Source organism: Euprymna scolopes, chromosome 15 (assembly GCF_053919585.1).
Source record: "Euprymna scolopes isolate OS-2025 chromosome 15, ASM5391958v1, whole genome shotgun sequence".
Taxonomy (NCBI): domain Eukaryota; kingdom Metazoa; phylum Mollusca; class Cephalopoda; order Sepiida; family Sepiolidae; genus Euprymna; species Euprymna scolopes.
This window is the reverse complement of record NC_136496.1, coordinates 879,445-892,277: the sequence shown is the minus strand read 5'-3', so window position 1 is coordinate 892,277 and position 12,833 is coordinate 879,445. Positions and strand designations below refer to the sequence as shown.

The window sequence follows — 12,833 nt, the reverse complement described above, 5'->3', positions numbered from 1 at the left end:
GGACACGCAGATGCATTATCACGGTTGATCCCTAAAAGAAGCGAAAGTTTCGAAGAAACGGTAATTGCTGCGCTTAAAGACGAAAGTGAATGTACAAGTTCAATGTGTAATATGATACGTGAACTTCCGGTAACTTTCGAAAAAAATAAAAAAAGAGGCAGTAAATGACATTTTCATTAAGAAAATGAAAAATCAATTGGGATGGATAAAAAAAAATAAAAAGGTAGATCAAACAACGCCTTTTTCCATCTGTGAAGATGTGCTCATGTATGGTGAGAGGATCGTAATTCCACTAACGTTACAGAGGAAAATTCTGAAGGAATTTCATACAGGTCATCCGGGCATTTCGAGAATGAAATCCCTTATGAGAGGATATGTGTACTGGCCTGGTATGGACAAGGAAGTTGAAAAATGTGTCAAGACATGCAGAGGATGTCAATTAGCAGCTCGAGATCCTCCAGTAAAAACGACGCCATGGCCAAAGACGGACCTACCCTGGTCACGTCTGCATATTGATTATGCGGGACCTATAAATGGTTATTTTTACTTGATTATTGTAGATTCTTTTTCAAAATGGCCAGAAATATTTAAGTTTAGACATCCAACAGCAAAAAACACTGTGAGTGCGCTTAATGAAATTTTTAGCCGTTTTGGAGTGCCAAAAACCTTAGTGAGCGATAATGGAACAGCATTTACTGCTCATGAATTCAAAGAATTCTGTGACTCACTAAATATTCTACATATGACAACACCTGTGTACCATCCACGATCGAATGGGTTGGCCGAAAAATTTGTAGATACGTTTAAAAGGGCACTTAAGAAAAATCTTACTACGGACACAGACGAACAATGTATTCAAACATTTTTAGCAATTTACAGGGTGACACCAAATCCTAATAATGATGTCAATTCTTCCCCGGCTGAGCTAATGTTTGCAAGAAAGATAAGATCTGTCTTCGATAGGCTGCTACCAGAGAAAAAGAAAGTTTTAAAAAAAGAAAACCTTAATACCAAGTGCTTCTCCCCAGGTGAAAATGTATATTTCAAAAATTTTCAAAATGGACGAAATCAGTGGGTTGAAGGTATTATTAAAAAAAGGATTGGGAGCATGGTCTATACCATCCAAGGATTAAGTTTTGTCTGCAAAAGACACAGAAATCAAATACGTCCCAGACTGTCTCCAAATGTGGAAGAGACACCAATGGAAACATTGTGCGATATTTTTGATATACCAAAACCAGCGTGTGTACCGCAAACAATGAATATTTCGCCTGAACCGACCATACGGGCTGGACAGAAACCTTTACCCCGGGTAACGCTGACCAGAAGGAAAAGCGCAAGAAAGAGAAAAGTTACCAGGAGATTAAGCCCTGACCCTAAAAGGAAGAGGTATTTAAGCTAAAATCAGGAAGATTTCAGCTTCAGGGGGAGGTGTTGTGAAGGAACATAACTGGCTATACACCGGTTACAAACTGTATATATATATTGGACTGTTTGGCAGACAGCGGCAGACAGCGGCAGACAAGCAGTCGCAGTAAGACGGATAGTCTTACGTGTTGATTATCAGACTTTCTTCCCCATACTTGTTACTATGTACTTCTATTTACCTTAGGCGAGCAGCCTTACGTTTCTGTATTATAAATAAACCCCATTACACATACCACTCGGTGTAACTCACGTTTGTCTTTATTTCCTAAGTATTTAGGAATATAACAGTTCCATTTTTAGATTTCAAAATGAACCAAATTCCAAATGTTATTTGTCGATCTTTTTTATTTTGATTCTTCAAGTTGTGATTTATTTCAACATTCTAATCCACATTTGTCATCAATTGAAATGAATGGCTCTCGTCTTCAGGAGGCCTCAAGTTTTGACAAGCTTCTGGGCTTGACCATTACTCCTGATCTTAAATGGAACACGTATATCAAATCTGTTGCCAAGGCCGCTGGAAAAATGGTGGGATCTTTCTATCGATCCGGTAGATATCTCACTGCTGATGCTATTCTCTATCTATATAAGAGCCAGGTACGTCCAAGGATGGAATACTGTTGCCACATCTGGGCAGGAGCTGCTAGAAAGGACTTGTCCTGCCTTGATAGAGTTCAAAATAGACTTCGTAGCCTCATAGGAGATGTCCTTTTCTCCTCCCTGCAACCTCTATCTCACAGAAGAGATGTTGCGAGTTTGTCTCTGATGTATTGTTATTTTCATGGAAAGTGTTCGACTGAGCTTCAATCTATGGTCCCCCCCCGCCAAACTTTCACAAGAAACACTCGTCTAGCTGTAAACACTATCAATAATTTCCCCCACTCTTTATCTGTACCTAAACCTAAACGTAGATTCCATGAACAAAGCTTCTTTCTTAGAACTGCACGCCTGTGGAATTGTCTTCCGTTTTCCTGCTTTCCGGCTGACTACAATATGGTTGTGTTCAAGTCTAAGGTAAATAAGTTCTTGATGAGCCGTTCCATATAAGTTATCAAATTTACCAAATTTTCATTACTAATTATTACTATATTGACCAATTTCTACTGTACACTCTTTAACCCTTATCCTTGAGTGGCCTCTTGGCCTTGATAATGTGGTGATGCCTATGTAAAAAAAAAAAAAAAAAAAAAAAACTTAAAGCACTCCATTTTCCCATGTAGGTTGTATTCAGAACGAATCAATCACACATGTGGAGCATTCATTCTCTTGGACAAACCGTTGCAAAGGCATACATTTCTTCAATCACAGGAAAGTTGACAAGGCAAGGAAAACTAGGAAATAATTGATTAATGGAATTCTGAACAGTTAAGCATTCTTAACAACACGAATTTATAGTGAGCTTGCAAAGTATTGTCTAGCTAAAACCACTATCAAAAATTTCTCCCATTCTTTATCTGTGCCTAAACCTAAATATGGATTCCATGAACAAAGCTTCTTTGTTAGAACTGCACGCATGTGGAACTTTCTTCCATTTGCTGACTACAATATGGTCGTCTTCAAGTCCAATGTAAACAAGTTCTTGATGAGCCATCCTCTTAAATAATCCAATTTACCAAATTTCCACTATTAACGATTACTACAGTATTGTGTCATTGACTACAGTACACTCATTAACTCTTATCCTCGAGGGGCCTTCAGGCATTGATAAGTGGTGATTCCTATGTAAAAAAACCTGCTGCAGTATGCGTTGCATGTTCGATGACATAAAATAATGAAAATTTATACTGAGTTTATTTATTTATAACCGTAGACTTTATTTGCAACAAATAAAGAAGATTTATACATTTTTTATACAGAGAATAACTTTTGGTGAAAAATGTATAAGACCATGTGTGTGTGTGTGTGTGTGTGTGTGTGTGTGTGTGTGTGTGTGTGCTGTGCGCGCGTTGTTTATCTCTGCAATCGTGTGTGAACTGAGAATAACATGTTTTAATTAATGTGATTACAGAGTTAATTATGTGATCGTGCGGTTTGTTGTTCATGATTTTTCTAAAGTTTAGTTTGTCCTTGTCTGTGCCAGGGGAAAAAGAGAAAGAGAAAAACAGAGAGAGAGAGAGAGAGAGAGAGAGAGAGAGAGAGAGAGAGAGGGAGAGATAGAAGAGGAAGTCGATATCGCCACCTATCAGCTGAAAAATGCAACTGCTGGAAATAAGGCCGATAACCATAAATACCTCGAAGTGAAAGTGTTTTGCATAGTGTGCGTCTGTGTTTCTTTACAATATCATGTCAGCTGATATTTGTGCTTGACAATGAATGCCCTGGAAAACCAAACTAAATAGCAAATAAAGTTGGATTAAATGGTGGATGGTTGAGCTCAAGATCGTTGAAAACTGAAGGAAAACCAAACCAAATGGTAAGTACAGTTGGATTCAATAGTGGATGGTTGGGTTCAGAACATCTAAAACCCAAACCAAATGACAAATAGTTGGATTCAATAGTGGATGGTTGAGTTCAGGATAATTGAAAACCGAACTAAATGGCAAATAGTTGGATTAAATGGTGGATGGGTGAGCTTTGGATAATTGAAAACCAAACCACATGGCAAATAGTTGGATTCAATGGTGGATGGTTGAGATCAGGATCATAGAAAACTGAACCAAATGGCAACTGAAACAGATGGTAAATAAAGGGTGATTAAATGGTGGATGGTTGAGCTTTGGATAATTGAAAACCAAACCACATGGCAAATAGTTGGACTAAATGGTGGATGGTTGAGCTCAGGATCATTGAAACCTGAACCAAATGGCAAATAAAGTTAGATTCAATGGTGGATGGTTGTGCTCAGGGTCATTGAAAACTGAACCAAATGGCATAGTTGGATTCTATGGTGGATGCTTGAGCTCAAGATCATTGAAAACTGAAGCAAATGGCAAAAGTTTGGATTCAATAGTTAATGGTTGAGCTCAGCATCATTGAAAACTGAATAAAATGGCAAATAAAGTTGGATTCTATGGTGGATTGTTGAGCTCATAATCATTGAAAACTGAACCAAATGGCAAATAAAGTTGGATTCAATGGTGGATTGTTGAGCTCAGGATCATTGAAAACTGAACTAAATGGTAAATAAAGTTGGATTCAATGGTGGATGGTTGAGCTCAGCATCATTGAAAACTGAATAAAATGGCAAATAAAGTTGGATTCAATGGTGGATAGTTGAGCTCAGGATCATTGAAAATTGAACCAAATGGCAAATAAAGTTGGATTCAATAGTGGATAGTTGAGCTCAGCATCATTGAAAACTGAACCAAATGGTAAATAAAGTTGGATTCAATGGTGGATGGTTGAGCTCAGCATCATTGAAAACTGAATAAAATGGCAAATAAAGTTGGATTCTATGGTGGATGGTTGAGCTCATGATCACTGAAAACTGAACAAAATGGTAAATAAAGTTGGATTCAATGGTGGATGGTTGAGCTCAGCATCATTGAAAACTGAATAAAATGGTAAATAAAGTTGGATTCAATGGTGGATGGTTGAGCTCATGATCACTGAAAACTGAACCAAATGGCAAATAAAGTTGGATTCAATGGTGAATGGTTGAGCGCAGGATGATTTAAAACTGAAGCAAATGGCAAAAAGTTTGGATTCAATAGTGGATTGTTGAGCTCAGGATCATTGAAAACTGAATCAGATGGTAAATAAAGGGCGATTAAATGGTGGATGGTTGAGCTCGGGATCATTGAAAACTGAATAAAATGGCAAATAAAGTTGGATTTAATGGTGGATGGTTTAACTCAGGATAATTGAAAACTGAAGCAAATGGCAAATAAAGTTGAATTCAGTGGTGGATTGTTGAGCTCAGGATCATTGAAAACTGAACTAAATGGTAAATAAACGGTGATTCAATTGTGGATGGTTGAGCTCAGCATCATTGAAAACTGAATAAAATGGCAAATAAAGTTGGATTCAATGGTGGATAGTTGAGCTCAGGATCATTGAAAATTGAACCAAATGGCAAATAAAGTTGGATTCAATGGTGGATTGTTGAGCTCAGGATCATTGAAAACTGAACCAAATGGTAAATAAAGTTGGATTCAATGGTGGATGGGTGAGCTCAGCATCATTGAAAACTGAATAAAATGGCAAATAAAGTTGGATTCTATGGTGGATGGTTGAGCTCATGATCACTGAAAACTGAACAAAATGGTAAATAAAGTTGGATTCAATGGTGGATGGTTGAGCTCAGCATCATTGAAAACTGAATAAAATGGTAAATAAAGTTGGATTCAATGGTGGATGGTTGAGCTCATGATCACTGAAAACTGAACCAAATGGCAAATAAAGTTGGATTCAATGGTGAATGGTTGAGCGCAGGATGATTTAAAACTGAAGCAAATGGCAAAAAGTTTGGATTCAATAGTGGATTGTTGAGCTCAGGATCATTGAAAACTGAATCAGATGGTAAATAAAGGGCGATTAAATGGTGGATGGTTGAGCTCGGGATCATTGAAAACTGAATAAAATGGCAAATAAAGTTGGATTTAATGGTGGATGGTTTAACTCAGGATAATTGAAAACTGAAGCAAATGGCAAATAAAGTTGAATTCAGTGGTGGATTGTTGAGCTCAGGATCATTGAAAACTGAACTAAATGGTAAATAAACGGTGATTCAATTGTGGATGGTTGAGCTCAGCATCATTGAAAACTGAATAAAATGGCAAATAAAGTTGGATTCAATGGTGGATAGTTGAGCTCAGGATCATTGAAAATTGAACCAAATGGCAAATAAAGTTGGATTCAATGGTGGATTGTTGAGCTCAGGATCATTGAAAACTGAACCAAATGGTAAATAAAGTTGGATTCAATGGTGGATGGGTGAGCTCAGCATCATTGAAAACTGAATAAAATGGCAAATAAAGTTGGATTCTATGGTGGATGGTTGAGCTCATGATCACTGAAAACTGAACAAAATGGTAAATAAAGTTGGATTCAATGGTGGATGGTTGAGCTCAGCATCATTGAAAACTGAATAAAATGGTAAATAAAGTTGGATTCAATGGTGGATGGTTGAGCTCATGATCACTGAAAACTGAACCAAATGGCAAATAAAGTTGGATTCAATGGTGAATGGTTGAGCGCAGGATGATTTAAAACTGAAGCAAATGGCAAAAAGTTTGGATTCAATAGTGGATTGTTGAGCTCAGGATCATTGAAAACTGAATCAGATGGTAAATAAAGGGCGATTAAATGGTGGATGGTTGAGCTCGGGATCATTGAAAACTGAATAAAATGGCAAATAAAGTTGGATTTAATGGTGGATGGTTTAACTCAGGATAATTGAAAACTGAAGCAAATGGCAAATAAAGTTGAATTCAGTGGTGGATTGTTGAGCTCAGGATCATTGAAAACTGAACTAAATGGTAAATAAACGGTGATTCAATTGTGGATGGTTGAGCTCAGCATCATTGAAAACTGAATAAAATGGCAAATAAAGTTGGATTCAATGGTGGATAGTTGAGCTCAGGATCATTGAAAATTGAACCAAATGGCAAATAAAGTTGGATTCAATGGTGGATTGTTGAGCTCAGGATCATTGAAAACTGAACCAAATGGTAAATAAAGTTGGATTCAATGGTGGATGGGTGAGCTCAGCATCATTGAAAACTGAATAAAATGGCAAATAAAGTTGGATTCTATGGTGGATGGTTGAGCTCATGATCACTGAAAACTGAACAAAATGGTAAATAAAGTTGGATTCAATGGTGGATGGTTGAGCTCAGCATCATTGAAAACTGAATAAAATGGTAAATAAAGTTGGATTCAATGGTGGATGGTTGAGCTCATGATCACTGAAAACTGAACCAAATGGCAAATAAAGTTGGATTCAATGGTGAATGGTTGAGCGCAGGATGATTTAAAACTGAAGCAAATGGCAAAAAGTTTGGATTCAATAGTGGATTGTTGAGCTCAGGATCATTGAAAACTGAATCAGATGGTAAATAAAGGGCGATTAAATGGTGGATGGTTGAGCTCGGGATCATTGAAAACTGAATAAAATGGCAAATAAAGTTGGATTTAATGGTGGATGGTTTAACTCAGGATAATTGAAAACTGAAGCAAATGGCAAATAAAGTTGAATTCAGTGGTGGATTGTTGAGCTCAGGATCATTGAAAACTGAACTAAATGGTAAATAAACGGTGATTCAATTGTGGATGGTTGAGCTCAGCATCATTGAAAACTGAATAAAATGGCAAATAAAGTTGGATTCAATGGTGGATAGTTGAGCTCAGGATCATTGAAAATTGAACCAAATGGCAAATAAAGTTGGATTCAATGGTGGATTGTTGAGCTCAGGATCATTGAAAACTGAACCAAATGGTAAATAAAGTTGGATTCAATGGTGGATGGGTGAGCTCAGCATCATTGAAAACTGAATAAAATGGCAAATAAAGTTGGATTCTATGGTGGATGGTTGAGCTCATGATCACTGAAAACTGAACAAAATGGTAAATAAAGTTGGATTCAATGGTGGATGGTTGAGCTCAGCATCATTGAAAACTGAATAAAATGGTAAATAAAGTTGGATTCAATGGTGGATGGTTGAGCTCATGATCACTGAAAACTGAACCAAATGGCAAATAAAGTTGGATTCAATGGTGAATGGTTGAGCGCAGGATGATTTAAAACTGAAGCAAATGGCAAAAAGTTTGGATTCAATAGTGGATTGTTGAGCTCAGGATCATTGAAAACTGAATCAGATGGTAAATAAAGGGCGATTAAATGGTGGATGGTTGAGCTCGGGATCATTGAAAACTGAATAAAATGGCAAATAAAGTTGGATTTAATGGTGGATGGTTTAACTCAGGATAATTGAAAACTGAAGCAAATGGCAAATAAAGTTGAATTCAGTGGTGGATGGTTGAGCTCAGGATCATTGAAAACTGAACTAAATGGTAAATAAACGGTGATTCAATGGTGGATTGTTGAGCTCAGTATCATAGAAAACTGGACCAAATGGCAAATAAAGTTGGATTCAATGGTGGATGGTTGAACTCAGGATCATTGAAAACTGAACTAAATGGTAAATAAACGGTGATTCAATGGTGGATTGTTGAGCTCAGTATCATAGAAAACTGGACCAAATGGTAAATAAAGTTGGATTCAATGGTGGATGGTTGAGCTCAGGATCATAGAAAACTGGACCAAATGGCAAATAAAGTTGGATTTAATGGTGGATAGTTGAGCTCAGTATCATAGAAAACTGAAACAAATGGCAAATAAAGTTGGATTCAATGGTGGATTGTTGAGCTCAGGATCATTGAAAACTAAAGCAAATGGTAAATAAAGGGTTATTCAATGGTGGATGGTTGAGATAAGGATAATTGAAAACTGAAATAAATGGCAAATAAAGTTGGATTCTCCCTTTGTTCTATCACCGACCTGGAATTAATGAAGCAATTAATCTATTAAAAAGATTAAAAAAATACTCATGCTCCAATTTTGTCTTTTTATTATACATAACTTTGTCATTATTTTTAACTATTAATTTAATTTTGCCAACCAAAATGCAAATCAATTTTCCTAAAACTTTAGATGATTGTAACATCTTTATTTTCCCCTTAATTTTAATATAAAACTTAATTTTGATATAAAACTTAATTTTGATATAAAACTTAATTTTGATATAAAACTTAATTTTAATATAAAACTTAATTTTAATATAAAACTTAATTTTAATATAAAACTTAATTTTGATATAAAACTTAATTTTAATATAAAACTTAATTTTAATATAAAACTTAATTTTAATATAAAACTTAATTTTGATAGCTAATTTGAACTTGATATAAAAGTTTTCATCTTTTTTTTTTTTTTAGCTGAAATGGTCTGGTATGGAAGATGACGTTCTTTGTGTAAATACAACTAGTATTCTGCTCACCGTAAGTTTTGATGAAATTATTGCTTTACTTCTTATAATTCAGCTTGATTAACACTCCAGTAAGCACAGATCAATCTTAGTGTCCTGTTAAAGATATGAGAATACAATTGTCTTCCTGCTAGAGATCCTGCAGGTCACAGGATCATTCTTCTAAAAATCATTGGATCCATTTCCCCCCAAACCATCAACTCTTCTTCACCAAGACAGACGTTATCTAGTACCTTCAAGAAAGACCCAACCGGCACTTGTAGCAAATTCTTTCATACACTTTACCTCCTTCTTGTCTATCACACGTAAGAGGAGAAGTAAATTTTTTCTATGATTTTTATACAGGGTGGAACAATAAAATTGTTGCACTAGAAAAGACGACATGATTCCATTTCCGTTTCATGAAAACCGGTTTTCTTTTTTTGTTGAAGACCATTAAACAGTCAGTAGAAAATCTTCCAGTCGGAACTAAAGATAAACAGTAATTGTTGTGTCCCCACCCCCTTACAAACATTACTGAAAAAAAAAAAAAAACATTGTTGTTACTGTTTAATAACGTTTTGTTAAAAACAAACAAAAAAAAACATTGAAGTGTTTATTACTGTTGCTTACCCCCCCCCCAAAAAAAAGCTATCGGAAGACAAAATGAACCAAAAAAAAAAAAAAAAAAAATATTCAACAAAATAAATTTATTTTACTTTAAAAAAAACTTATGGTAAGTGTTTGTGATTTATTTTATCCAAATTTTTTGTATTAATTTTATCCATTTTGTTGTGTGTGTATAATATCTTTTCCTTGTAATGTTGTTGCTATTCACATACTTTTAGCGTTCTTGCACCGTAGCTCCGAATTCTCGGCTTTCGTCGGCGTTAACGCCGAAAGCGTTCGTCAACGCTTGGCTAAGATCGTGAAATCGGTGGGTAAAATACTGCAGGAGTACCATATATATATATATATATATATATATATATATATATATATATATATATATATATATATTTCCGTGTGTTGGAACGTTTTCATTTTAAATTCTACACAATTATGCAGAATGTAGAAACTATGCATAAAAAATTTAGTGTAATAGTGAAATAAAAACAATCATCGAGGCATATGTATTTTTGGTTCTGTGCTATTTTTAAATAGTTTTTTTCAAGTTTAATTCAAGTTTTACAATATCTTTTTTTTTTATTAAATTGTTAGGTGGAAGCACAGAATATTTACCCCCCCCCCTGTTAAGAATGCTTTCGAAATAATAACGTTATTATTTTAGATCAGTACCAAAAATACATAAGAACCCAATAATCTAATAGGTAATTAATTAATGCTCATTTTTCCAAGGAATATGCAAATTAGTTAACCTTTATAAAGTCGTTTGCATATCCATGACTGAGTATATCAAGAAGTTTATTGTAATAATTTTTGAATAGAAGAAGTAGGATCTGTCCTTTAGGCTAAGATCCAGGTGTGGTATTTATTTTGATGCTGCTCTTAGGTTGATTTATCCTTGGTGAATGTGAGGGGTCTTCTATATTAGGTAAAATTTTTATTTTTGCCTACTATTAGAGTGCTCTTTTGGGGGAGTTGCTTTTCTCTCACATTAATAACGACCTTGTGTCACATATTGCTTATGTGAGGAAGCAATTAAATACTAATAGAAGAAGTAGGCTTTAAATATCAATGTCAGTGTAACAAAAAAACTTAACTTTATAGATAGATAACTTATTTTCATTCTAAAATAAAATTGTGATGATCTGCTTTTTATTTATTTTTATTTTTTTCAGGCTTTCCTGGTTTCCGACATTTTTGCATATTATGATATTTCTATATGGAAGAGAAAGGAATCTTTCGATTAATTTTATTTGTTTTTAATTACTTCAAAGACCTTTTCTGTTTATAAAAACAAAATTCCTCAAATATTTATTTTATCACTCTGTCTTATTTGCATACACATTTAACTGATTTTTAAAAAAATTCTATAACACATTTATAAACATTTATGAAAAGACGTTTCAATTATACCAGTCATTATAGGAGCAACTGGGCTTATGAAAAAGAACTTTAAAAAGTACATAGCAAGCATACCCGGTGAACCAAGTGCAAGTGAAATACAAACGATTGCACTGAAAGGGACGGCTAGAATCCTGAAAAGATCTCTTGGTTGGACTCACTAAAATAGGGGTAAATGTCAGACATCTGGTTGGATGTCCCACCCCCTATAAGAAAAAGTTTAAGAAAAATGACAAAAAGAGACAAAACATTTCCAATTCTATTTTTCTGAATAAAATCCACAACACTGTAATTTTTTATTTTCTATTTTACATTTTATTTTTTTACTTCGTAGAAAATTTGAAAAGATGTCTATTTTTCCTAAATAAATTCATAAATCTGTATTTTTGTTAAATAAAATGTTTTTTTTAATTTGATTTAAAAATATTTCAAATTTTAAAAGTTTTTTTTAAAACTTGTGTCAAACAGTATCATTGTTATTGCGAGATCATTGTTTTTTTGTTTTTTTTAAATAGAGACACATGCAACAAATTTATTCTTTTTAGTATTACATCACCAATAATGCGCCCTTTTTATGACGGCATAAGTACATACATCGGAGGGGGCATCAGGAAATTATCTCCCTGCGTCAATTAAGGACCATTTTTCTACATAAATGTACACCATATCTTCTAGCCCCTAAGCTTTTTAACACCCACCAGAATCATTGCATATTAACCTTAAGTTTAACCTTTGTTTAGAAATTGTGGTGAAGCTGATATAGAAAGTGATGACGGTCATCTTCATCAGGCAAAACTCCATCATTATTCTATGGAAGTCTGTTGTGAAGAATACGTTTCTGAATTTTTGAGATGAGGATTGGTTATTCATATTATTTGGATTCATCGAACTACTGTTCTCACAATTCTTTTTTTTTTTTTTTTTCACAACGTTTCGGTCGATGTAACCTCCGATCTTCTTCTTTCGAACTCGAGAATGTTTCTTTTGAACTCCGGAATTTGGACGGAATTTTGTAGACGACTAGGATATAAATACCCTAAACTCGCTACAAGAAAAAATAATGAAAAGAATTGAATGAAGGAAACAAAGAACTCAAATGCTGGAATAAAATAAACATGTTGTTTATTTTCTGTTGAGAAATGAAAGTCTTGAGTGTACACGTGTTCATTCAGCCATTGACGACTATGCGCGTGAAAAGAAAGGGGAATGCAATAGAGAAACGCGAAGTGGCAAGCTGGCCTGTAGAAACAGAGGGTTAAGCTCAGTAGAGCGTCGCGCACATGTCTGTTTTGATGGACCAAAGCCGAAGGGGAGATAGAGTGAGAAAGTCAATCCAGTTCATGGAGAGAGAAAGCGTATAAAGTGTACGTACGGTCTGTTAGCTCATTGTCCCATATAGTAGCAAGTGGTGTGAGGTATGCGCGTGCACGCGCGCCTGCTGAAATGGCGGTGGCTGGTGCGCCGACCAAC

General features: G+C 35.0%; 1 protein-coding gene across 2 annotated transcripts in view; it reads left to right on the top strand.

Annotated features, from left to right (window-relative positions):
* The window catches only part of LOC145293682 (uncharacterized), an 84,647-nt gene extending 72,858 nt beyond the window's left edge, over positions 1-11,789 (top strand). For both annotated transcript variants that reach the window (XM_080140080.1, XM_080140079.1), the window contains exons 6-7: positions 9,307-9,369; positions 11,138-11,789. In XM_080140080.1, the coding sequence (XP_079996206.1) occupies positions 9,307-9,310 (4 nt within the window). In that variant the 3' untranslated portion in view covers positions 9,311-9,369; positions 11,138-11,789. The remainder of the gene's footprint in view (positions 1-9,306; positions 9,370-11,137) is intronic.
* The last annotated feature ends 1,044 nt before the right edge of the window (positions 11,790-12,833 follow it).